At 46.8% G+C, this 23,980-nt stretch overlaps 2 protein-coding genes and 2 long non-coding RNA genes across 4 annotated transcripts in view; 2 read left to right on the top strand and 2 right to left on the bottom strand.

Annotated features, from left to right (window-relative positions):
• Window positions 1–3,072: 3,072 nt before the first annotated feature.
• LOC135420610 (uncharacterized) lies at window positions 3,073–6,580 on the top strand. The gene is made up of 5 exons (XM_064668259.1): window positions 3,073–3,141; window positions 3,321–3,614; window positions 5,522–5,566; window positions 5,737–6,164; window positions 6,539–6,580. The coding sequence occupies exons 1-5, from the start codon at window positions 3,108–3,110 to the stop codon at window positions 6,578–6,580; spliced, it is 843 nt and encodes a 280-aa protein (XP_064524329.1). The 5' UTR covers window positions 3,073–3,107.
• Window positions 6,581–7,715: 1,135 nt separating this feature from the next.
• Window positions 7,716–9,571, bottom strand: LOC135420681 (uncharacterized). Its single transcript, XR_010433677.1, has 3 exons — window positions 9,488–9,571; window positions 9,247–9,434; window positions 7,716–8,048 (listed from the first exon to the last, which is right to left on the bottom strand). It is a non-coding gene; the product is annotated as an uncharacterized LOC135420681 (long non-coding RNA).
• Window positions 9,572–16,603: 7,032 nt separating this feature from the next.
• On the bottom strand, window positions 16,604–23,727 carry LOC135420680 (uncharacterized). The gene is made up of 2 exons (XR_010433676.1): window positions 19,957–23,727; window positions 16,604–19,300 (listed from the first exon to the last, which is right to left on the bottom strand). It is a non-coding gene; the product is annotated as an uncharacterized LOC135420680 (long non-coding RNA).
• The window catches only part of HERC1 (HECT and RLD domain containing E3 ubiquitin protein ligase family member 1), a 102,208-nt gene continuing 96,617 nt past the window's right edge, over window positions 18,390–23,980 (top strand). Inside the window, exon 1 of the mRNA XM_064668365.1 lies at window positions 18,390–18,517. The gene's annotated coding sequence lies outside the window, so the exon portion shown is untranslated. The remainder of the gene's footprint in view (window positions 18,518–23,980) is intronic.

Here is a 23,980-nt window from a genome sequence, read left to right as displayed (position 1 = left end):
TGACAGACCTGGGGCTGCAGCCCAGGGATGTGCTCTTGTGCAAATCCTGGCCTAAATTGGTTTGTGATTCTTTTTCTTTTTTCCTTAAAGACTGAATTCTTGGAGCTGTTCCATTTGCCATACACAGTGTTCAAAGAAAGGTATTACACAGGAGAACATAAGATTTCCTGAAGTTATGAATGCAGAATCACTGCAATGACATCGTAAATGGGTGAATGAAGTGATTGATCAGTTAGGAAGGCAAACTATGAAATTATGTAGATCTCTAGTTTTGGGCTTTCTAGAGCACGTAAGGCAATGTATGATTTTCTTGAAGAGTGTACTCTGGTGTTACTTATGCAGAGATAAGAACAGTCATGTGTATGGAGCTGCGAGTACCTCAGCTTTTGCTGTAGTTGGTAGACACAGGTGTTTTCAGCCCCAGTCAGAGGAACCTGGGGAATGCTGCCTACAGGACGGGCAGCTGTGTTTGCTGCCTGCAGAGACGTCTCACAGTTGCAGGCACTGAGGTTCAACCAAATCTCTCCTTCAGTTCTACTCCAGAAACTGTTTCTGCTGGTTTCCTTTCCATGGTGTCTCTCACTAAAAAGCAAACAGCTACACTGCAAAGTGATTTCCTGAGTCTGGATGCACAGAACCAATGGGTGTAACCTTATTCTACTTTGAAAGCTGAGGCCGTTCAGCCTGCAATGTTCTTTTAAGTCAGACTGGCACTTGTAGTGCAGGGCTGAAAAAGGCAAACAAGAGCCCTTCTCCCCAGCAAAGAAAGCCTGCAACCTTTGGCTCTCTGGTGCACTTGCTGGGCCAGCCTGGGCACTCCCTGGGCAGCAAGAGCTTTCTGTCCTGGCACCTTTGGTCTGGCAGGAATCTTCGTCCGTACGCCATTTGGGCAGTGGGACTGGCACTTGGAGTGCAGGGCTGAAAAAAGCAAACAACAGCTTTTTTATCCCCATTAAAGCAAACCTAGAACCTTTGGCTCTCTGGTGCAGTTGGTGGGCCAGCCTGGGCACTCCATGGGCAGCAAGAGCTTTCTGTGGTGGCAGCTTTTCCCTGGGAGGAATCTTCATTTGTATCAGTTTTGGAGAGGGAGGAGCCGGCAATTGCAGTGCAGGGCTGAACAAATGGTACAGCAACCCTTTGCCTCAGGACAGAAAGTCTGGAACCTTTGGCTTTCAGGTGCAGTTGGTGGGGCATCCTGGACACTCCGGGGGCAGCAATGTCTCACAGACAGGTTAGGTCTGTTCTAATATTGATTTAGTTGTTAAAAATCTCAGCAACAATTACTAACCATGAATAATCCTGAACTCTGAACTCAGACAAATAATAAATGGCTATTTTGCCTTGAGATAAAGGAGGTGAAATAGAGCAACACATGCAGATGTGCTTCAAAAAAAATGTATAAGATTAGTTATCAGGTGGGACATCTCTGCACTGGCTGAAGGTGTGAAAAGTCAAGGCTATTTCTGATGAAAGATCCCCCAAGTTCTTTCAGGTTTTGGTGGCAGTTGTTTTGAACACTGTCTGCAGCTTTTTCACACCCCACCTTTGCTCTCTTTTCATCTGTTCTGCAATAACTCACTTGCAGCTGGGCTCTGAACTGTGTCTGTTTTGTGCTGCACGGATGTGCACAGGCTGCACCAAACCTGACCCTCTTCTCCCAGTGCAACTACCCCAGGGTGGCCTGCAGACCTGGAGTCTCATGTCCCATTTGAGACACACATGTGCAGGACCTGCAGTTCCACATATCCCCAGGGGAGCTCCATGGGCTCCAGCTGCTCTCTCACGTAACAGGCAACTCCTGCTCCTCATCTTCTCAGCCAGCATCTCATGAACACTCGTGTGGCTGCATTGCAACACCAGCCATGGGAACAATCCCCCATATCGCCCTGATCCCAACAAGGTCACAGCCCTAAAACCACACCCAGATGTCCATCTCATCCTCTTTATTCCCCATAGGGGCTGCATTAGTGGACAGGCCCTTCCAAGAAACTCCTCAGCACAAGGACTGCCCAGAAAGGCCTTGGGGGGTTTCTTCACAATGGAGCATTGTTGGCACTTCCTGGAGAAAGAACCACTCGAACCCCCATGGCCTTGGCTGCCATCCCAAGAGCTCTGGAGCCACTTGTGCCCATGGCCAGTTTCCCCTTGGAGAATCCCTTGTCTCCATGTGGCAGAAGAGCTGGGAGGAGCAGTGAGAGCAGGGCAGAGCAGGGTGGGGGCCAAGGGGCAGGAGGGCTTTGCAGGGAGGATGCTGCCCCAGAGGGACAGGCAAACACGACTCATGCTCCGGGCTCACGGTGTCCGGAAATGAAAGCGGGGGCTCTGCAGGCGCAGCGGCCGCAGTGGGGGCTGAGGCAGGGCCCCCGCTCGCCACAGCCCCTCCTCGTGGGAAAGGCCCTGCTGGCCACAGACAGGCAGCAGGACCAGTCCCAGCTGCTCTGCAAGGCATGGGCCAGGCAGCTCTTGAAGCGCTGTGCAGAGCTCAGCCCACAGCAGACGCTTCCAGGAGAGGTGTTCCTGCAGTGCCCAAACAATGCTGGGGCAGCTGGGATGTGCCAGGCTGTCTCCTGCTCGCCTGGCCTTCCTCCTCCTCCTCCTCCTCCTGCTGCTGCTGCTGGTGCTGAGTGAGTTGGGGGCTGGCTTTGCCTTGGGGCTCAGCACTGGAGGGCTGCTGAGCAGGGCAGGACAGGGCCCGACCTAGGCACAGGGCAGGACACGTGGAAAAGGGTGTGTGGAGCACAGGGGAAAGAGCTGCTTTAGGGAGGGCAGGAGGACAGTTGCTTCCCACAGCTCCCATGGACCTCTGAGCAATGGGAGCGATTTCCAGCCCCTCTAAGGGAGTCTGGTTCATGGCATGAGACTTGGCAGATGCTTAAGTGCTTCAGGGAGCCAGAGGCATCCACCTGGAACCACAAAACCAACCAAAATGGGTTTGGAGAAGTGTCAAACAGGAGACAAAGGACCTGCAGAATGGAGCCACGTGGCTGGGAAGGTTCTGGCCTAGCGCAGCCTTAGCAGTGGGAACGTGGAGAGCGGCACGGGGCCGAGCTGAGTTGCTGCCCTTCTGACCAAAACCCTCTGTGCCCCATGGTGCAGGTGCTGGTGTGATGGCCCAGGACATCTGCAGCTCCCCAGGGGATGGTGAGTACAGGGACACGTCCTGTAGAGGGAATTGTTTGGGGCTGGAGATGGAAACTGGAAAGGGCTTTGTTCCCTGTGTGAATCCCTGGAGAAGAAATTCACTCCTCCCGGAGCCGAGGTATTTCCCAGCCCTTACAACAGTAACAAATTCTTGGGCCATTACTCTTCCACCTCTCCAGGTGACCTCCCAGCTCCTGATCTCTCTATGATCCCCACTGCTGCACAGGATGACGAACAGGTTTTGTTTTGGTGCGTAATTGATCAGAAGTCTCCTGCCACCCGAATCATCTTCTGCAAGGATGGGGTCGAGGTGCACAGCCTGAGAGCTCAACATCGGAAGGGGACCTACTACGTGCTCCTCCCCATGACAAGGGGGAGCACAGGGACATACACATGTGGATACCAGCACAAGAACAACAGCAATCGAGTGAGGAACTCTGCCCTCAGTGCTTCTAAGAACCTGAGCTTCGCAGGTGAGTCATGGCAATGGGCACACTCCAAGGAAACACTCCCAGGCCCCACAGAGCCCAGGTGAGGGAGCTGCCCCCTGGCATGTTCTGGGCTGTTGGGAGGATAGGGAAAGGTTTGCTCTGGGGCAGTTGAGGGTCTTGGGTTTCAGCATCAGCAGCCCCCAACATGCACCCCAAATTCAAGCCATTGCACAGCAGGAGCATTTTGGGTCTTAGCCACGGAGGAATCTTTATCGCATCAGAGCCAATTTTGGGTGGGTTTGTGGTTCCAGGTGGATGCCTCTGGCTCCTTAAGGCATTTCAGCATTTGCCAAGTCTCACTCTATGACTCAAACCCCCTCAGAGGGGTTGAAAATCACCCCCATTGCTCAGGTCCATGGGAGCTGCAGGAAGCAATCGTCCTCCTGCCCTCCCCAAAGCAGCTCTGCCCCTCATTGCTGCACGGCTGCTCCACACACCCTTTCCCTGGGTTCTGCCTTGTGCCTGGGGCAGGCTCTGTCCTGCCCTGCTCAGCAGCCCTCCAGTCTACACTCCCCACCTTCCTCCTGCATCTCTGTGTCCAATGCCCTCACCTTTCTCCAGACTCACAGGGCACCCAAAACAGGATGGTGGGGAGCTCAGGACAGGAGCTTTCAGATCACCTCCCCTAAACTGTCCCAAAGCAGCTTCACCCCCCTGTATGAATCCTGCATCCCTGACAGGGAAACAGTCAAGCTACACAACACATCCCCCTGCCAGTTTGGGCAAGGATTGATGGCACCAAGAGCATTCTCTGGAGAGAGGGACGGAGCCAGAGCACAACAAATTGCACTTCAGGTGCCTTCAGCTCTCCAGATTCCACCTGCCCAGCTCAGCCTCAAGTTGCAACCATCCCCTAATCCCCTCCCTGAGAGAGGGACACCCCCCCCCCCCCACTTCAAGCAGCACCAGAGCGCAGGGGCTTGAGGTTGCATTGCTGAACCCTCTCCATGCCTTGAGCCCTTGGGAGTGTGTGACTGCCCAGCAAACCCCAGCCTGCCCTTATACTGTTTCTAGAGGACAGACAAGCCCTGGCCTTTCTTCATTGGTTTGACTGGGTTAAAACAAACAATCAGAAAAATTTGTGGGAGGAAATACCTTGTTCCTTCACAATTCAGCATACGAGGGGGCTGTTCTGCTCTCCCTCAGTTGCTCTCTTGAATCAATTTGGAGGTATCTTGATAACATAGGATTGAAAATGGCACTGATTGTTTTTCCATTTTTCTTCCAAGCTGCCCTCTTTTCCATAAACTCTGTGTGGAAATTTCTGACACATTCTGTGCTCTGGGATCAACTCTAACTGGTTATTTTGTTGTTGCTCAAAGCTTTTATTTTTGTTTTCTCACCAACTTTCCAAAGTTTTCTGGAGTTTGGAGAATCATGGAATCATAGAATGGTTTGGGTTAGAAGGGACCTTAAAGATCATCTCGTTCCACCCCCTTGCCATGGTTGAGGACAGATCCCAATAGACCAGACAGCTCCAAGTCCTGACCAGAAAATTTTGACCAGGGGAGGTCAAAAGAGTGACATTTAGGTGCATTTAGAGAATCACATTAAAGGTTGGGAAACACCCCTCAGGGTAAGCATGTTCCAGTGCAATTCTATTTCTCATCAAAAGGGGCTGTGACCCATCTAAGGCCATTCTCTAGGCTATGCTAAGTATGTTGTTTATGGTGTGAGATTATACCAGAAGCATCCACCTGGAACCACAAACCCAATGAAAACAAGCTTGGGAAGGTGTCAAGCCTGGAGACAAGGCACTCAGGATGGAGTCCCATGGGTTGAATGGTTCCTGCTCAGCACAGGCTCAGCAGTGGGAACGTGGACGGGGTGCATGGGCTGAGCTGGGTTGTTGCCCCTCTGACCAAAACTCTCTGTGCCCCACGATGCAGGTGCTGGTGTGATGGCCCAGGACATCTGCAGCTCCCCAGGGGATGGTGAGTACAGGGATAGGTCTTGTGAAAGGATTTGTGTGGGGCTGGAGATGGGAAGGGGTTCCCAAGTGTGAACTCCTGGAGGAGAAACTCCTTCCCTTGCAGAACAGAGTCTTTTTCGAGCCCTGACAAGAGTTACACTGTCCTGGGCCATCCCTTTGCCGTCTCTGCAGGTGACCTCCCAGCTCCGTCCCTCCATATGAAAACCAATGTCACTTTGGATGCAGCACAGGAGGGAGAACAGATTTTGTTTCGGTGCCAAATAGTCATGAGGTCTCCTGTCACCCGAATTGTCTTCTGCAAGGATGGGGTGGAGTTTCACAGCCTGAAAGCCCAACACTGGAAGGGGACCTACTACATGCTCTTCACCACGACGAGGCGGAGCACGGGGACATACACATGTGGATACCAGCACAAGGACAACAGCAACCGAGTGAGGAACTCTGCCCTCAGTGCTCCCCAGAACCTGAGAGTCACAGGTGAGTCCTGGCAGTGGGGGATGGGCAGGAAACACTCCCAGGCCCCTCAGAGCCCAGGTGAGGGAGGGGAACCTGCCCTGCCCCACCTCATGGCATATCCCCAGGCAGTTGGGATGCTGGCGGTCAGTGTGCAGTTCAGCCCAGCCCTTGCCACCAGGGACACTCTTTCCAGTCCCAGGAGAGAATCCTGTTCCTCTCCTGCCCCAGCATCATGGAAAGGGGAGAGTGGTGGTACCAGATCTAATGCAGAGCCATAGCTGTGCAGGGCATTCATTTATTGATCCCCACAGCTGACAGATGGTGGATCAGGGGGTCCCCACGGTGGCTGAATCTGTGCAGTACCTGGGGGAGCTGCAGATTCTCAGCCTGTGCCTTTCTCCTCCCAGGCAGTGGGTCCAACTCCCAGGCAGGGAGAGCCACCAATGGTGAGTGATTCCCTCCCTCACACCCAATGTTCCTCAGCACTGGGCCAAGGCTGCCCAGCTGCCAACCGCAGGACATTGAGAGGTTCATCAGCCAGGACCTCGCTTGGATCTAAGGGGGTATTCTGCTCTCTGCTTCCACTCCCCATAATTCCCCATCTTCCCCAACAGCTTCACTGCCCCCAGATACCAATCCCCTGGGCTTTCAGACCTTTTCCCAAGACATCAGGACAGGATTGGTAACCATCTCTCTCTTCCTCCTGGCTGCATCCACCTACTGTTTTGTGAGGAAAGGTGAGTGATTTGGGGATATCAAGGGGAAAATCTGAGGCCAAAATTGCACTTAATGCAGGGCTGCTGTTCTCTGACCCATGCTGGTCTAGAATGGCTGGATCCTTACCCCATTTCACAGGAAGCTGAGCCTCTTAGGCCTTTCATTTGTCAAATGAGGGAAGTAAAGCTGCTGAGATGATAAAGACTTTGCCAAAGAGGTGCCCTGCGCCAGGCACACATTGGCTCCCATCCTGTGCACAGCTGCTGAGAGCCTGGGAGAGGCCAGGCTGGGAAAGGGGATTCACTGTTTTATAGGCTGGGCTTGAAAAATCCCTCTCTGAGTGAGATGTGGAGGTTCAGCCCATCACCTTCACTGCACAGCCCAGAGCATGGAAAGTCAGGGCTGTGCAGGAACTCTGCCTCCCACCTTTCTTTTCCTTGCAGGGGCCTGCAGAGAGAGATGCCAAAGGTGAGCAGCAATCCCTGTGGGCTGGGGGCTGGGGGTTGATGGAGACGGGGCATCCTAGGCCCCCTGGAGTGGTCCTTGGGCAGGGGCAGCCTGGTCTGTGCTCGTGGGTGGATTCTCCCATGGTGCAGGCAGGGAGGAGCAGGGCTTGCCCTGCCTTGACTCCAGCCATGGACCCAGTGCAAGACAGAACCCGATGCAAGACAGAACCATCCATGGCAATGACTCCAAAGAGCTCATCAAGGTCTGGACACGGACCCCAAAACCCTTTCCCCCAACTCTCTCCAGACAGCAGCAAGTTCCCAGCCACGAGGCTGAAGGGACTGATGACAATGAAATACACTGTGAGTACCAACGCTTCAGGTGTGCAGCTTTTGTTCTGTGAGTCACCGAGGGCCCTTTAATAATGATGGAATTTTTTTTTCTGTCATGTTTAGAATGATTTGAGAGCCACGACACGGGGCTGAAAAGCAGCTGAAAAGGTTTATTTATTTATTTTTAATGGTGCTGAAAAACACCTCCAGCTGTTCAGCTTAACCCGGTGTAGTAGGTCCCTGCTCTTCAGCCTCTGTCTCATGGGATTTTAATGCCCTTCAGAGGGCAGGCACCTTGTTGGATGTGCTAATTAATAACTGTAGAATCACACCAGGGGTTTTGAACATTAACACATCTCCAAGTTGCTGTTTTGTTTTAGTGGAAGGGTTTTAGAGCCTCCCAAACACGGGCGGGATGCAGCTGAGGTGGCACAGACTGCACAGCACGGACTAAGTGCTGGAGATAGGCTTTATCAGTGAGACCCATATGTTCAGAGGGAAAATCTGCCAGCTTACACTGTCCATAAGGTACTGTGAGGAAAAAAAGAGTGGGGCAGTTTTCACAAAAATGAAAAGTTTGGTTTTGCAGCATAAGTGCCAAGGAGGCAGAAAATATAAGTTCAGTGGGTATGTTCCACTCAGGAATGTACAGTCTGGGGCAGATGGGGCAGGGCCTGAATCACTTGAGAAACAGCAGTGACCCTCTGTAGGAATATCTGGAAGGAAAAGGCCTCTGAAGAAAGTCTCTGAGGAAGAGAGTGAAGATAAATGTGCCTGGACACTTCTCTACATTGTCCAAGAAGGAGGAAGTTCTCAAGACCATGTGGGTTCCTTTCTTACTGTCTCACTTTTGCAGCAGATTTCTTGCCTTGTTCTCCTTACCCCAAACTGTACTTCCACTCAGCTTTTTCATCTCAAGGAGCACTGGCTGTTTATTTCTTTAAAAAGTCACTCTGGGAGAATTCCAGATGTCCATTCTGTTTGTCTGGAAAATCAAGAGGCTACGGGCTGCTAGAAACGGGACTGAGAATTTTTTCCCATTGCTGATGGTGAACACAACACATTCTTTTTAATGGCTTTGGCTCCACTGAGTAAAGCAAAACCTAATGGGCTGTTCAGATGGGTTTCACTTTTGAGAAGTTCAGGTCACAGAAAGCTCCATGGGCCAAAGAAAGGTGTGGGGCAACCCAGGCTGTTTCACCACTGGCCCACCTGCCGTGGGTTACAAGTGTCTGTGCAAGTAGTTCATGTGCAGTGTTAAAGGCAGACCCAGCAGGGTGTTCTCACACCACTCAACGTTTGCTGTTAGAAAACTGTTCTGTTAACAAAAGAGGGCAATAAAAGTCTCTCCTGTCAACTTTAACCTGAAATGAAAACACAGCAGTGCCCGAGTGTGACAAAAATGGCAATGGCAATGCTGCCTGCAAGTTTGGGGGGTGACCTTCAATGCCTTTGGGGACAGGCTCTTCCTGACCAAACCTGCACTGGCAGCCTGTAGTGCCTCAGCTCCAAGCAATTTTTGTAATTAAAATTAATTAAAGTGCTTACAACCTGCTGTGATCTGAAGTGCCTGTCTGTCTCCCTCCCTTTGTTGCTGTTGTTACTGCTCACATGCGAGGGGATGCCTGGTCTTTAATAAACTGCAGGATCTGCAGGAGCTTTGGAAGTCCCTGGCAGAGCAATGTTAATCTGGGAGACACAGCTGAATTTTCAAAAGTAACTGACTGACCTGTCCTAGTTAGTGCTTTTGCTGACATTGGAGCTTCTCAGAAAACATGCTGAAAATCAGAGGGCTGAGTTTTGGGAGGTTGCTGATGGTTGTGCAGGACTCGGGGGATTGGTTCATTGTATATCACTGAATCAGCTTCATGCCTGTGTTTGGAGTGGTGATTATCAGGGTGGCACCTTCTTTGCCCCCTAAAAGGATATGAAATGGACAAGGTATTACCTACCTGCAAGGTGTTATTTACCTGCAAGTGGCACATAAACACCCTCCTGGGGCTGTGAGGGATGTCACGGTTCCTTCTCCTTCTGTCACCACTTCTGCAAAACGTAGCCTGGCAGAGACACACTGAGTGATAAAACTCTTATCACTCCAGAGGGCACTGACAGGAGCCTTCCAGCTCTGGGGCTTTCAATTCCACCAGATAACAGGACTTTGGGGGAATCTTTTGGGCTCCAGGAGGGCGACTGAACAGTCCCCACAGGGCTTGGGCTGTTCTTGACTCTGCACCCACATATCAGGGAACTCCTGTGAAAAGAATTAGATTCTCTCCCACTCCCTAGTGCAAGAATCAGGGAAAATCCCTCCTCTGAGGCTGTGGTATACAACTTCTCCTCATGAAAAAAGTTGTGTTATGTGGGACCTTCCAGAGCAGGTAGTCTGAGATCTCTGCTCCTGTCTCCTGCTTGAGCATCCAGTGAGCTCAGAGAGGCTCTCCTGGCAAGCTGAGAGAACACATGGCCCCAAATGACTGTAAATCAATCTGATTCCAGTTCCCTCCACTGCTCTTGAGCAACACAGGTGGTACTGACTCGGGTAAATACACCTCACGTGGCAGCACCACTCGTTATGCTGCGATTACACCTGTGCCAGGGCCTCAGGGGGGGTTCTAAGGGGTGCTTCCCCCATTGAACCTCAGCACCTGAATTTAAGGCTGACAAAGCAGTTGACAAAATTAACCAAATCCAAAAGTTGTTAGGCAGTTTAACTAAGCTGTTGGAGGGTAAATAATATTAAGAGGTAGCTGAAATCTTCTTTCTCTTGGCCTTGGTTACTACCAGTGTCTTTCTCAGCCTGCTTTGAAACTAATTAAACCTACCCAGTATAGGTTGGGTGCAGTAATTAAGGGAAATAAATCATCTGCTTGAACCAAAATGTGCAAATTACTCAGTTTAAAGCAAAAAAAAAAAGAAAAAAAAAGAAAAGATTAGGAGCAATTAGGAGTGTCATGCTGGGCCTGCTCATTTTGTTCCAGGGAGTGTTAGAGCACCTGCTCCACAGGCATGACATTGGATTTGTGCTTCTGTGTGGTCTCTGGGCCAAACATACATCCAATTTGCTGTAATTCTTCAGGACACAGAATACATTCCTCCTCCTGCAAAGAAATGGAAACTGTGCTTTGAAACAGAGCAAAATGAACTTCCAGCATTCTTATGGGAATCTAAGAACCAGTTAAAAAGGCAGTTTTCTGTATTGAATCAACATTAGAATTCATTTATTATCAAGTTAAGACGTTTTATTTGGTAACAGGGGAAAGCTAAGAATGTTTAAATGCTCCTTCACACAGTTTTCTTCCCCTTCCAGCCTTTTATCCTTTTTTGTGTTTGTAGCAGCTTTACTTATCCAACTCCCTGGCAAAACAGGGAACAAAAGATTACACAGAAGTTTTCTTAAAAAAAAAAAAAAAAGGGTTTTCTAAAAAGCCCAAATCTGAAAAAAATAGAAAATCGTGAAAAGTTATAAAATATGATGTAATTTTCAAATCAATTTATATGCAGCTGCTTTTAAGCAAGCTTTCATAATATTTATGCCCAGTAAATATATCCTGTACTTAATAGCTGTGTAGAGCTTTTGCCAGCCAAGAGAAAGGTCATGTTCATGTCTTGGTATCATTCTAATTCCATGAAGCAAAGATTTTTCTCTCCTTACAATTTTTTCTTTCTAATGACTTGTGAAACTTTGCAATGCTCTGTTGAACCTGTCCTCAGGCAGCACAGCTCAGGCCAGATGTGTGCTTTACACCCAACCACAGGTTAATTCTTAAGTACCTTGGAAGTGACACCCTGTTTACTTTTGAATTTTGTTCAGTAGAAATGTAAATAGGGCTGTGATTTTAAGGGCAGTGGCTTCAGACAGAGTATGTGCAGGGCTGTAAAATGTTAGTCAATATTAGCAGAATAAAGACATCACTCAATAAAGATTTATCTGGTCTTCAAATGGCTTAGCCAGTTAAAACCCAAAACAAACTAGTAAATCTTTTACAGTATTGTATTTAAAAATCCCATGTCTGAGCACCTTCCAGTCATGGACAGCTTTCATAATGGTGGGGAATGTACTCTAAGGTTTAGCAAGAAACTCGTCAACTGGACTTTTTTTTGTCACTTGGACTCTTGCTCAGAAAAAATCACTGATGTTCATGAAGAGACTTAGATTCATAGTTGTTTTTAAATACTGCCTTAAAATCTTCTTCTTGCTAACTGTAACTTCAGAAGAATTAAGCACCTGATACAGCCAAGATGCAGAATTCAGTGCTGTGGGGAGCTGCTGGAGGTTTGGTAGGTGGTGGTTTTTGTTCTCTGATTTAATACCCCAAAACATTAAGTGTCCCTGTGTGTTTGGAGGTGCCCCATCCGTAGCAATGTGGAGCTGCAGCCCAGGTGTCCTGCAGGGATTTTGCAGGGATGGCTGTTGGCTGGGGGGGGGCTGGCAGGGTTCCCATCCCAGTAATTGCTTTCAGCACTCCTGGGATGTGCCCTGCTGCTCCAGGGGGATGCAATGTGTGTCCTCAGTTCCCTGCCCTATATTGTCCTGCAGTCCTGCTCTCCTGTCATGTTCCTATGGCAATCCATTGTGCAGCACAGCCTGGTTTCTCATGCTGCAAACCCCATTATTTTCAGGTAAAGAGGAATGTCTAGAACTGAGTTAAAAGCCTGACCCTGAGCTCTCTGAAGGAGGAGGTCACACATCTACTCCAGATGCTCTGCTGAAGGAGCTCTGACCTCTGCTCTGTTCTATCCCTCCATTTAGATCTGAGCATTCCTGGCTGCCTCTGCAAAGCCTGAAAATCCTCCTCAGTGGCCTCCTTCAAAGGAGGAGCTGTGCACTGTCTGTGCTCTTTCCACTGCTGCAGACTTTCTGTCTTGGCTCAGTTCAGGCCTGGCTGTTGATCCTGGGGCATGTCAGAGCAGCCAGGAATGGGATGAACGCTGGTTTGTGGCTCCAAATGTCCCACACCAGTGCCTGGAAAGATGGGTCAAGCAGGTTCCATCCCTCCTGCCCTCTCTTATTTCACTGTTTTGCCTTATTGTCTCCCTGCCCCATGTGTTGATGGCCCAGTCTCTCCTCCAGTGCTCAGCCCTGGCACACCTTCGTCCCAGTTGTTCCCTAGTTGTTCCTAGGGCACGGCATCATGATAAACCCAAAGGCTGGGGGTGTGCAGGGCATGTCCTGGCACAGGGGTGCTGGGAAGCATCACTGGCAGGTCCCCACTGTGTCACAGAGTTGTTGTCCCAAGAGTTACCAAAAATGGATAAACAGCAATCAGGGAATACTCTGGGCTGATGTGTGTTATGTCAAGGAGCTTCCTTTTTGCCCACTGGGACTACACTTCTGCTTTTGGGAAGGCTGGGTGTAGGTGTTCTCTCTCTTTTCACTAATCATGCCGGTGTATTTATAAAAATTTTCCACTTTGTATCTTGTCCTTTGAAATCTGGAGGCAAGACCTGGGAATGTTTCTTCAGGCTGCCTTCTCTTTGCAGTCACCTTGTCCCTTTTTGTTAATACATCACTCTAGGACTTTAGATGGGAGTTTTTGTGAGGTGGCAGCAGTTCTTGTGTAGGCCAGTGATTGTTCCTGTGCAGCTGTGTCTGCAGTGATGGTGCTCCCAAAATCCAGCAGCAGCAGCAATGTAGGAAGAATAGCCTGAGCAGGATTTTCCTCTGTTGGTGACAGCATTCTCAATCCGTATGTCCCGAATTGCTTTCCTGCAAAACTGCTGCTGCAAATTCTGCTTCTGAGTTACCTTCCTGGAATGTTGATTCCTAGTTTTCACAGTAGCATTTCAGCTTTTGTTTCAAGGAGGACACCTGTGTATGAAGTGTGCAAACACAACTGGAAGTGTTGTCCTTATTGATTTACCTGCCTTGCTGCTTTTGCTTTAATTGGGTCATGACTGTTGCATCACTTCTAAACTGTGGCCAGGGTAAATAACTATATTTTTTTCCTAGTCTTCAGTCATGAACTTTAAAAATCATCCTTCCAGCAGCACTTGAGCAATAATACTAATTTGTTTTGCTTTATTCAACTGCTGCATGAAAGGGTGACACCAGTTTGATTTTAATTCCTTTGGCCTTTAGTGCATGTTTCCTAAGACACCTGTTACAGAAGACAGAGCCAAGGACATTTCATGGAGTGACATCCCCAAGTGTTAAAACAGTTTGTCCTCTGTTGTGTATGGTTATACATCCTACAGAAAGCTTGTGGTGGGCAGGTCAGAACTGAGGCATTGAAAATGCTGCAGACAAAATGAAAGGCCAAACTACCTCAGCCCTGTGCTTCTGCCGTGGTCTCTGCTGCACCCAGTTGATGCTGGAGCCTCTCTCTGCTCGAGGTTAACAAGAACTAGCACTAAACTGGGTCATGTTGCCCTTAGAAGCAGCTGGATCACGGTGTTCCACTGGAATTCCTCCATGCCAGGCCCAAACAAGAGGTGTCCCCCAGTGCAGGCTGCTGGGCTGATCCTGTTGTGTGTACTGAGCAGAGGCCAAGTGCAATAAAGGGTATTTGCAGGCTGGTGGCCTTGCAGGGCAGAGGGGCTGGGTCACAGGACAGGACAGGAGAGAGACAAGTGGGAAAATGTGCTCAGAGGGGGAGAAATGGTTGTGGACGAGGGGAGCAGGGGAACCACTGAGGAGGAGCTGGGAGAGGTGGGGAAGGGTCACTGTGGGATGGTGGGGGAATAAATGTTAGTGGAGGTGTAGGAGGTGGCAGTGGGTGTCCTGAGGCATTGTCCAGGTACCACATCCTGGTACCTCCTAATACAACAGGAACTGTTGTTTCTGTGACACCCCAGAGCAACAGAAAGAGGTGTCCACTGCCATTCCCAGGTCACTGTGCTGACACTGTCACATCACACAAGGGTGTTTAATTCCATAGCTGGGACTTGGTTCCTCACACCAGTGTCCAACACTGGGGAACCTCCCTCTGAAATGGGATCCAAAAAGGATCTCAAGGGCTCCCTCAGGGGCTGCTGCCCCAGTATCTAACTGCACATCACAGTGGTAAACCCTACCTGTGACAGCAGAGAGGATGAACTTCCTGGGGGCTTCAGCTGCAACCAGACAGCTGTCAGTGAATTTCTAAGCTCACTCAAAAAATGCTCCTTTCAGAATTTTTCTGTTGCTTTTTCTGCTTTATTCACCCTTTTCATGTTCCTTTTTCAGTCATCCTGGCTGATTATTAAGTACGTGGCGGAAGAAAATCTTTAATCAGAACTATTTTATTGTGTTCTGTTTCTTTTATCTTCTCCATGCTGGAAACTACTCAATATCTGTGATTGCTTATCTGCAGCATAAAGAGGGATATATTTAAAAAAATAAGATAAATCTTCAGAGTAACATAATGAAGCCACCTAGCACAGAATGCCTTTGTGAAAAGCCTGATCAAATCTGCTGAGTCACAACATAATTTCAACACATGAAGTTGCCCTGTTAGCTAATTCCTTTACCAGGAAAAAGGTAAATGATAATTTTGAATATTACCCACTTCACTGAACCCGTTTAGCTTAACTGGAGGTTATGGATTCTTCCATGCACTTAATGGACCATTGTTCTCTGTCATTCCCACTGTTTACAGCTGACAACACACTGTACACCCAAGCTGTGGCAAAACCAACCTCTCACTACTAAGCTGGGAGTTTAATGACATTTTAATGAACCCAGAGCTCATCAGTTTAAAAAAAAATCCCACATAAACACAACACTAAATGTAGCTGTTCTATATTTGTGCTCCCTCCTCAGCATTTCCGTGGATAAATGACAACATGTTATGGTTGTTTATCAATTAACATTAAAGGATGTTTATTCAACTGTCGCAGCTACTGTATAGCTTTAGTCTATTTTTTTAAGGACAAAAAGCTTGGAATGAGATCCAGTATTGTATGACTACCATAAGACCTTATTTAATTGTATCTTGGGCGTTGGGCAATGCTGGAGCTTCTTGCAAGCTCAAGAGGTTAATATCTGTCTTTATTAATCCTTCCTTACTGAAGTTTGGAGGGGGCTGCACAGGGTAAAATACATTCTGTGCTCACTTCATAACACACTGAACAAAACTGCTCACAGCAATTAGAGGCTGCCCTTTGCTTGCACCCAGAAACCAAGAACTGATGAGGTTTCTTTAATATTCATTTTAATGAAAGTATTTCAGAAATAGAAACATGAGAGAGAGAGAGAAATTCGAAACACAGAGAATTTAAAAGGAGGAGAATTCATTAAAAAATATTCTGGTGTATTTGGGATTGTCTTGTGTTCCCTTGTGTGTCCCAAGGTGTTCAGGGCTCTGAAATAGGTAGATCTGAGCTTTGGTTGAGTTTACTGCAAACTGTCTTCCTCTGGTACAATTTCATAGTTGTGATTCTGTGAATATTTATGTTATACTTGTTATAAAAAAATGTTCAGTCACTGATCAAAACTGCAATTTGAGTCTGCAGCACTGGGCTGTTGGTCTAAGTGGGAATGATGGTCCAGCTGTTGATTTAACTGAAAACTGGTGCCAGAGCAGAGTCCTCGAGGGGGAGGGCTGGAAAACACCCAAGCATTTCTCCAGGGGATGCAGCTTATGGGCAACCTCAGCTTCCAAATGGGGTGTGGTGCTAGTGGAACACCAGAGGAACTACAGCTTTAAAGTGACATTTTCTAGGGGAATGTCACTGTGTGGGAAGTTATACTGGATCTTCTCAGAAAATGGGTTGAGGGGAGTTTTGGGGGTTTTGTGAGTTCTTGGACTTTGTAAAAAGCCAAAACAAAACCAAAAAAACAACAACAACAAAATCAACCCCCCAAAAAATCACATTCCATGTTCCTGTGAGTTGCTTTATGCACAGAATTTTTATTTATTAGCAGTTTGTTAACATTCCAGCTACAGGAATGATGTCCCTGAGGTACAGCCAGGGATAACTTCCATCCCATGCTGAATGTGCCAGGCACCCAGAGGAGGTGTTGGTGGATGTTCTTTAGGATACCAGCTTGGTTAAACAGGGTGCCCTTTGCAGCCCTTCCTGTGCAATGGGCAGAGCTTTCTATTCATCCAGACAAACATTTCTATGTCATAGAACTGCTTTTCATTTCAAAGCAAAACTTCGGGTTGTTTTGTGCTTTTTTTTTTTCTGTTAGAAGAACTCCAGGTTTTTGTTAAACAAACAAAAGAGAAAACTACAAGTAATGTGTGTTGAGTGATGGTTTGGTTTCACTCTTGGGAAGAGGAGTGAAAGGTTTTAATGCTGCTTTCTGTGTGATCCTGAAATTAAATTAATTTAGCACTATCTACTTAGAGCTTGACATAGTACACTTGGAGAAAATTCAACAGTAAATGTGGGATGGGGTTTTAAGTGAATTGACTGTTGTGTATTGTCTTGCTCTTTTTTTGTTTTGTCTTTTTCTCTTTGACCAGTTTTATTGGCTCCTGTGTGTTTCCATAGTTCTTGCTGTGGAATCTTTATTTTAAATTTTTATTGTCATTTCATCTATGTTTATAGACACATATAAAGCCAAACATCACAGAAAATTAAGAACCTACTGGAGCCAGGTTCAGATTGTATCCGATGCAATTAAAGAATAAAGTTTCACCATTTACTTGCTATACCTCCTTAAAAATGTTGATGATAGGATTTTATTGGCTTTTTCACCTCTAGAAAAACGGGAGAAAGAGATGTCTCAGCTATGGAGCAGTGACTGGCTTCTCATCTCTCCCTCCTTGCCACTTATCCCTCTTTCAGAGCTGGGCAGAACATGTCTGGTCACATCCTTCAAAAATGTGTCCCCACCATGGGCAGGTATTGCAGTTCAGCACCCCCAGCTGAGTGAACAGAAGATGGCTCTGAGGGCATTTGTTCCTCTTTTCCAAGGCACATTCACAGAAAATTGTCCCTTTTGCTGCTTCTGCCCTGAACCCATTATTAGGAACCATCCAAATGTGCATTTGCTGTACATCTGTGACACACAGGAGGCAAGAAATATTTAAATCCCCACCAAATGCACCTAACTCATTTTTGAGAAGCAATAAACTGGTTCTCAGCTCAATTTCTAGCATTTTTTCTCAGCTGGACAATTATTCAGGCTTGAGCTAATTCTTTAACTCAGGTGATTCAGGACAAACTAAAAATAGCTGCAGGAAACTATGTGACCAGTTCCAGAAAACCAGGGGTTTTTTTCCTTTAGTATCTAAAAAGTGAACTAATATGTTAAAGTTGTGTGTGTTAAGGCTCCTCTTGACTTGTTGCCTGTTTGATTCTAGGGCTGAGTGGGGCTCTGGTGGTTTTTTTGGGGGTGAGTGTTGTTAGGAAATGAAGTTATAAAGAGCCACGTGCCTGTAACCAGCAGTGCAAAACCAGGAGATGGAAATCTGTGCCTCTGTCTGGGTGGCAATGGATTTACCAGCACAAACAGGTTGGGAGGGACACAATCACCCACTAATCAGCAGAGTCTTTTACTACCTTGTTAATTGGCTGAAGGGTTTATTTGGTGGTTTTAGCTCATCTCTTATCTGGGAGATTTAGGGCTGAATTACCTCCAGCACAGAGGAAATGTCTGTGATTTTGTCTGTCAAGCCCAGCACCTCATGGCACATCCAAATCCAGACACCTTTGGGCTCTGGGGTTAAACCCTGGTGGTGTGGAGGCTGGAGCCCTATTCCTGGCTCTGCTTCCTGAAACTCCAGAACAGCTTTGGGAAAGCTGGTTCATCTGTCCAGGCTTGGTTTTTCACCTCTCTGACATGAAGATGTTGACAGGGCTCCAAGAGAAAGATTTCTCTGTGGGATTAGTTTTGAAGTGACCTTTATTCCCCGTGTCTCCCTCGAGAGGGGGCCTGTCCTTTGCCCAGCAGCAGCAAGGGTTTGTGGTGGAAGCAGCCCAAGAAGTGAAGTGGGACAGGAAAAAGCAATGCTTGAACTTTACCCACCTCTTTCTAAACAGATCAGTATGAGCAGGGGTTTCCTTGGAAAAGGAGAAGATGAGGGAACAGGCTGAGCTGGAACACAACCTGTGCTACACATCCTGGGGTGAGATAACTGTCTTGTTTGTACCCTGTGTTTTCCCCATCTAAGGGAAAGAGGATTCCTTTTGAAAAATAGTGTGAGATCTCGAAGTGAACGGTGTGGGAAGGTATTATTTGTGTTGTGGTGCTTGCTGGAAAAAAAACTGAGTCCAACAACAAATGGGATGAGAGGAAGTGGGAAAACAATGGGAAGAGAAAAACTGCTTTTAGCCTTACAGAGTGGTCATTGATTCACCAAAGGAGAAGGATAATTCCTCATTGTACAGCTTTCAGACAACAGTTAGTATATTCACTTCCTGTTAAAGACTAGAAAAATATCAATGAACTGACAGAAGCCAAAGAAAAGTCAGTTAAAAAAACAGTAGTTAGGGGACATGAGGAATAACTAATAGGAAAAGAGGGGGAAAAACCAGTGAATTGATGGAATGGAGTGACAGTCAGAGTTGTAAAAGATGATAAGCTCAGAGTAAAATTAATTGCTTTTGGAGCTCAAGTTCAGAAAGAGGAATTCTCAGACAAAAATAGAGTTGTGGCATTTTTTTCCCCTAAAAAGATTACCTTGGAAAATAATTTTTTATCTGAGGAATTATGTAGATAAAATGGAAAAAGTAATTCTTTTTAAGAATGCTAAACAGTGCTTTAGAATATGCTGTACAGACCAGATTTACAGTACCTTTTAGGCCTTCAGTCTTCATGTGGCACAATCACCTGAGTACTGTGTGTAATCATGGTCTTTGAATGTTGTAAGTCTTGACAACAGCTTTTACCATTTTTATGTATTTGTATTCTGCAGAGAAAAATTAAACAATCACAACTATAAAATGCTTCTTTTCCTAGATTTAGTATTTATTAATGACTTCCATGAAATTAACTATGTATTTGACTTAAAAATTAAATTCCTCTTGCTTCAGCACAGGATCTTGCATGGAACAATTGTGGTGAAGGATAGTAATGTTTTGTATTTATGCAAAAGGATTAGAGTAATCAGAAAGCAAGTTATACCTCTAACTAGTGGCATGTGCCTATTTCAGAGAGGAATACATAGGAAGAGGACTCAATGAAAAAATGGAAGATTTTTGCTTAACGGAAGCCCTCTGAATAAATTGTTCTGTGTTTTTTCTCCTTATGGAAATGGAGACTGGGGGTCAGTGCTGTGCTGATGGCTGCATAAACTTTGATCTTTCTTCCTTAAATTTTTCACCTCCCTTGGATTCCATTGGAGCAAACCAGGACACTGGTGCTTGCTGGAAACAGCTCAGGTGTTATTTTGCTACCGAGTCCAGTTTCATGTGATGCAACTCCTCGTAAACATTAACTCGTAAACGCTGTGGGTGCTGCTTTTTGGGGCAGCAGGGAGTGACTGTGCTCAGTGAGGTGTACAGGCACACATCTCCTGCGTGCTATTTTTGGCAGGTACAGGCCCTGTGTCCTGCCAGCACCAACCTTCTGTTTGCTCCTGCTGCTCCAGGGCCGGGGCAGCCGCGGGATCTCTCCACCTGGAATGCACAGGGACAGCCAATCTCGGGCTGTTTGCTCCTGGAGTGACACAAAGGGGATGTCACAGCTCCGGGCTGCCTTTCACGTGTTCCCATTCAAAGGTCTTGCTCACTGAGCAGGAAGAACTAGAGGAAGAGGGGAGCAGTTGGGACATAACCCAGCCTGGCTGGGGACACGGGGAAGTTCACTCAGAATTCAAGACAGGCTGCACCATAGAAAGAAGGGAACCAGTTCATTAAAATGGCTCCCCCTTTTATAGGGGAGCTGGGAGAACTTTCCAGAGTATGGTGAATAAGGGGAGGAGTTTTGGGAAGGAGGAACAAGGATTGGGTACAGAGCATAAAGGGGAGGGATAAACAATAGAATATGCATGAGAAGGGAGTGGAACTCTTGTGGGAATGAACCATTACAACATAGAGATAAGGACAAACCATTGTTAAAAAGCATTAAAACAGCCATGAACTTGTAATTTCTCTCCGTTCAACAGTCTCAGTTAAACAAGTCCATTATTTCAAATCCATTCCTCTTCTTCCGTGACTTCTTTCAATGCCACAGCCCGGTGCTGGTGGGCTTCTCTCTCTGCTTCTTCAGAGTCCTCATCCACAGGGACAGGGACTTTTCCCATGGGATAAAGGGACAGGAAGTGGGGACACACTACAGGATTGCACAAGGGGGTTTTTAAAAGAAAGCAGAGCATCAAACCCCCATCCTAAGGCCCTAAATGTGTTGTGAACACCTGCAAAGGGTAGAGCTGGGGAGTGGCAATCCTGTGGATGGGACTTTGACCACGGGCCATTTTCATTTACTGTTTTACTCTTTCCAGTACCTTTATGCATAGAGTTATTAGTTATCTTTTTGCATACAGCTATTGCTGTGACACAATATTTTAGCTGCACTTTGGCTGTGCACTGGATGCTGCCATACTGAGCTAATGAGAATTACTGTTCCTTTTGAAGTTCTAATAACCTGCTTGCTCCATGTGCTCCAAGTGTTTCATATCCATGCATAGATTAGTTTGGAACTAGTCTTGTGTGTGAATTTAGTTGTTACTTGGTTGTTTACATATAATCCTTTTCTTTTCCCCTGGATGTTCTCATTCGTTGTCTTCCAGTGCAAACCCCTCTTGTTTCCCATGTGCTTTTTTCCTCTGGAACATTTCCTGGTTTGGCCTAGCCAAGGGCATTTCTGAGGTGCAGAACGTTGGTACAGAGCTAGTTTGAGTAAAATAACTTGTAAAAGTAACCAGCCAGCTAAAGAAAAGGACAGATGACGATGGATTGAATCAGATCTTAAATCTGAGGTTCCTTCAGTCTGGTTCCTCCTCTGCATTTCGGTGTGTTGGGTCCGCGAGGAGAAGAAAGGAAGTGACACATCCCCGGAGCTGCAGAGGATGGGGCAGTGATGATCAGCACTGGGGCAGAGCCAGCTGGCCCGGGGAGGTGCCTTTGGGCTGCTTTCTAACAAAGAACCCTCCGTGTGGCTCAGCTGGGAAGTGCCCGGCAGAGAGCTGGCCCTGCAGACCAGGAGGAGGAAGATGACATGAAGGACTGACACAGATCCAGATATTTCAGTGCCTCCCCACTTGGCATCTCTGCACAGGCAAACCATGGAATAACAGCTTCCCTCACATACCTTGGATCCCAAGGAGGAGTGCTGTGATGAGTAAGATGCAGAAGACATAGGTGAATGGTATTTATAGCCTAGCTCAAAATAATTTTTCCAGACACTTCCTAGGTTGGTGTGGGCTGGCTTTAGTCGTGTTCCTTAGTGTTTGCCACTGCCTCCTCCACACCTGATCAGGGACTGACACAGCTCCTTTCCTCATCTTTTAATTGGCAAACTTGCTTCTCTAAAATATTTCTCTTTTGCCTCATGCAAATTGTGAACTCACTGGCCATGAGAAGAGCCTTGCCTTTGAATGAGCCCTCACAGAGACAGGAATGTTTCAAGACAATTGAAATCCCAATTTTTATTGAGTCTGCAATACAAAACTCCTCATGTATTTCTGAACACCAAGAGCAGCACTTACTTGGGCAAATCTGCTCCTGGGCTGGTTAAGTAACTGCCCAGGCAGACCACTGCAATTTTAATAACCCTCAGGAGTGACAAAGCTTTACCCACACAGCCCTAACTGCAAGATAGGGTCACAAGTAACAATTTGGTGTCTTGTACCCAATCAAGGAGCTTTTGTTCAGTCCCTTTTGCTGCTGATTTGGGATCTTTCTTTTCTTTCCTGTTGACCATTTATTAACTGGTGGCACAGGAATACCCAACGTCCATTATTCTAATTGTTGTCCCATTTCTGTATAAAATGATTTCTGAGTCACATCCAAAACCATATAGACTCCTTTCATTGCCATGACAACAGCAAGGCATGCCAATGTTAGCAATGTCTGCTAGAAAAAAAACAGCAGTAAAAGCGAAAAACAGTTAATTGAGGTATTTCACATCTAAATCCCATTTTCTGTAATGATCCAAAATTATCCTGCATTGTGGAAAAGTAGCTAAGAACAAGCCCTAGATAAATAGCATAGTCTCATGCTGAATGTTGAGTCTTGTCCTAGGCACTGCAGTACAAAAAAAATCTTACAAAAATAGAGAGAGTGGAATTGGTCATAGCCCTGGTGTCATATTTGGATCAGAAGAGGATGAAGAGTTAAATGTGGTTGCTAAAAATGAAGGATAACCACTAACAGCTCTAGAAAAAGGGTTGATGTTAAATTGCACATTGTTCTTTCATTATCATACCTTCATCTTCATTGCCTAAGTACATTTGATGTGATTACATAACAATACATTTAAAACTAATAAATAATGCAGCAAGTCACATAAAATAATAGGGAATCATTGATGTAAAATAGGTCTTGTAGAGCTGAATATTAGAAGAAATCCACCTCAGTCCAAGTGAGGCTGGGAAAGAGGAAAGCCAGAGGGTGGGACTTGAGAGGTGTGGAGTCATCAGGAAGGATTATTTCTGTTTAAGGGAGGTGAGAGCACAGAGATAACAGAGGTACCATCTACAGCCTCCTTTCCTTGAAACCTGCATGATCCTGTGGCTTTCTCCTGGCCTCTCTCTATGCTTTGAAGCTGAGATGGAGCCTGTTTTGGAAATAGAACTGAGCATAAATGTCCTGCAGTCAGGGACATTCCCTGCTGAACTCTTCACATTTGTGGGGTTTGAAGTCCTCTGCTTATGCTTGTGGAGGAGGTGGAGAGGAGGAGTGATGCTGTCCATGGAAAGCTGTGATTCAGGTATCCCTGGCTGTGTCTGGGGCTGGCCCATAAAACTCTTCTCGATGGTTTTTGTTCTTTTCACCCTGCTAATGCATTGCTGCAGGTGGCTGGAGGGCTAATCTTTCCTCTGATGTGTCCTCAGGGTGCCCAAATGAGTTTCAGGAGCCTCTCAGGAGCATTTTCCAAAGGATGAGAGTGCTATGTTTTCATTTAATGGCAGTTGACTCTCCAAGGAGGTGGATGATTTCTGGTGACAGCCACAGGTGTTGTCAGAGCAAGTGTAACTCTGGTTCCCCTTATTTACAGCCTTATTTTTAGACCTACTGGTACTACTGTAGACTAGAATGCTGTTGGCTTCACCTGGGTTCTCGCGAATTTTGACAATACTTGCCAGCTTAGGGAGGTGGAATAGACCTCCTCATCCTGCATCATTTGCCATCCTGGGTTTTATTTGAGTTGGGGAGGTCCTGAATGCCAGGTAGCTCCAGCTCTGAAAGAAACTGGGGAAGTCACTTGACTTCTAGACGCTGAGACTTACCAAAGATTGTGGTTAATATCAAATATTAAGAGTTGCTATCTAATAAACAAGCTTCATGTGAGAATTCACAAAGATAAATAGCAGTGATCCTTCAGCATCACTTAAATTCTGAGATCAGTGAGCCTCTGGAAACAGCCCTCCCCCTGCATCCAGGCAAATGGGAAGGTGGGGATCCTGGGCTCTCAGCACTGCGGGGTG

This window comes from Pseudopipra pipra, chromosome 12, assembly GCF_036250125.1.
Source record: "Pseudopipra pipra isolate bDixPip1 chromosome 12, bDixPip1.hap1, whole genome shotgun sequence".
NCBI classification, from domain to species: Eukaryota; Metazoa; Chordata; class Aves; order Passeriformes; family Pipridae; genus Pseudopipra; species Pseudopipra pipra.
The sequence above is the reverse complement of the archived record's forward strand: the minus strand, read 5'-3'. Positions and strand labels throughout refer to the sequence as shown.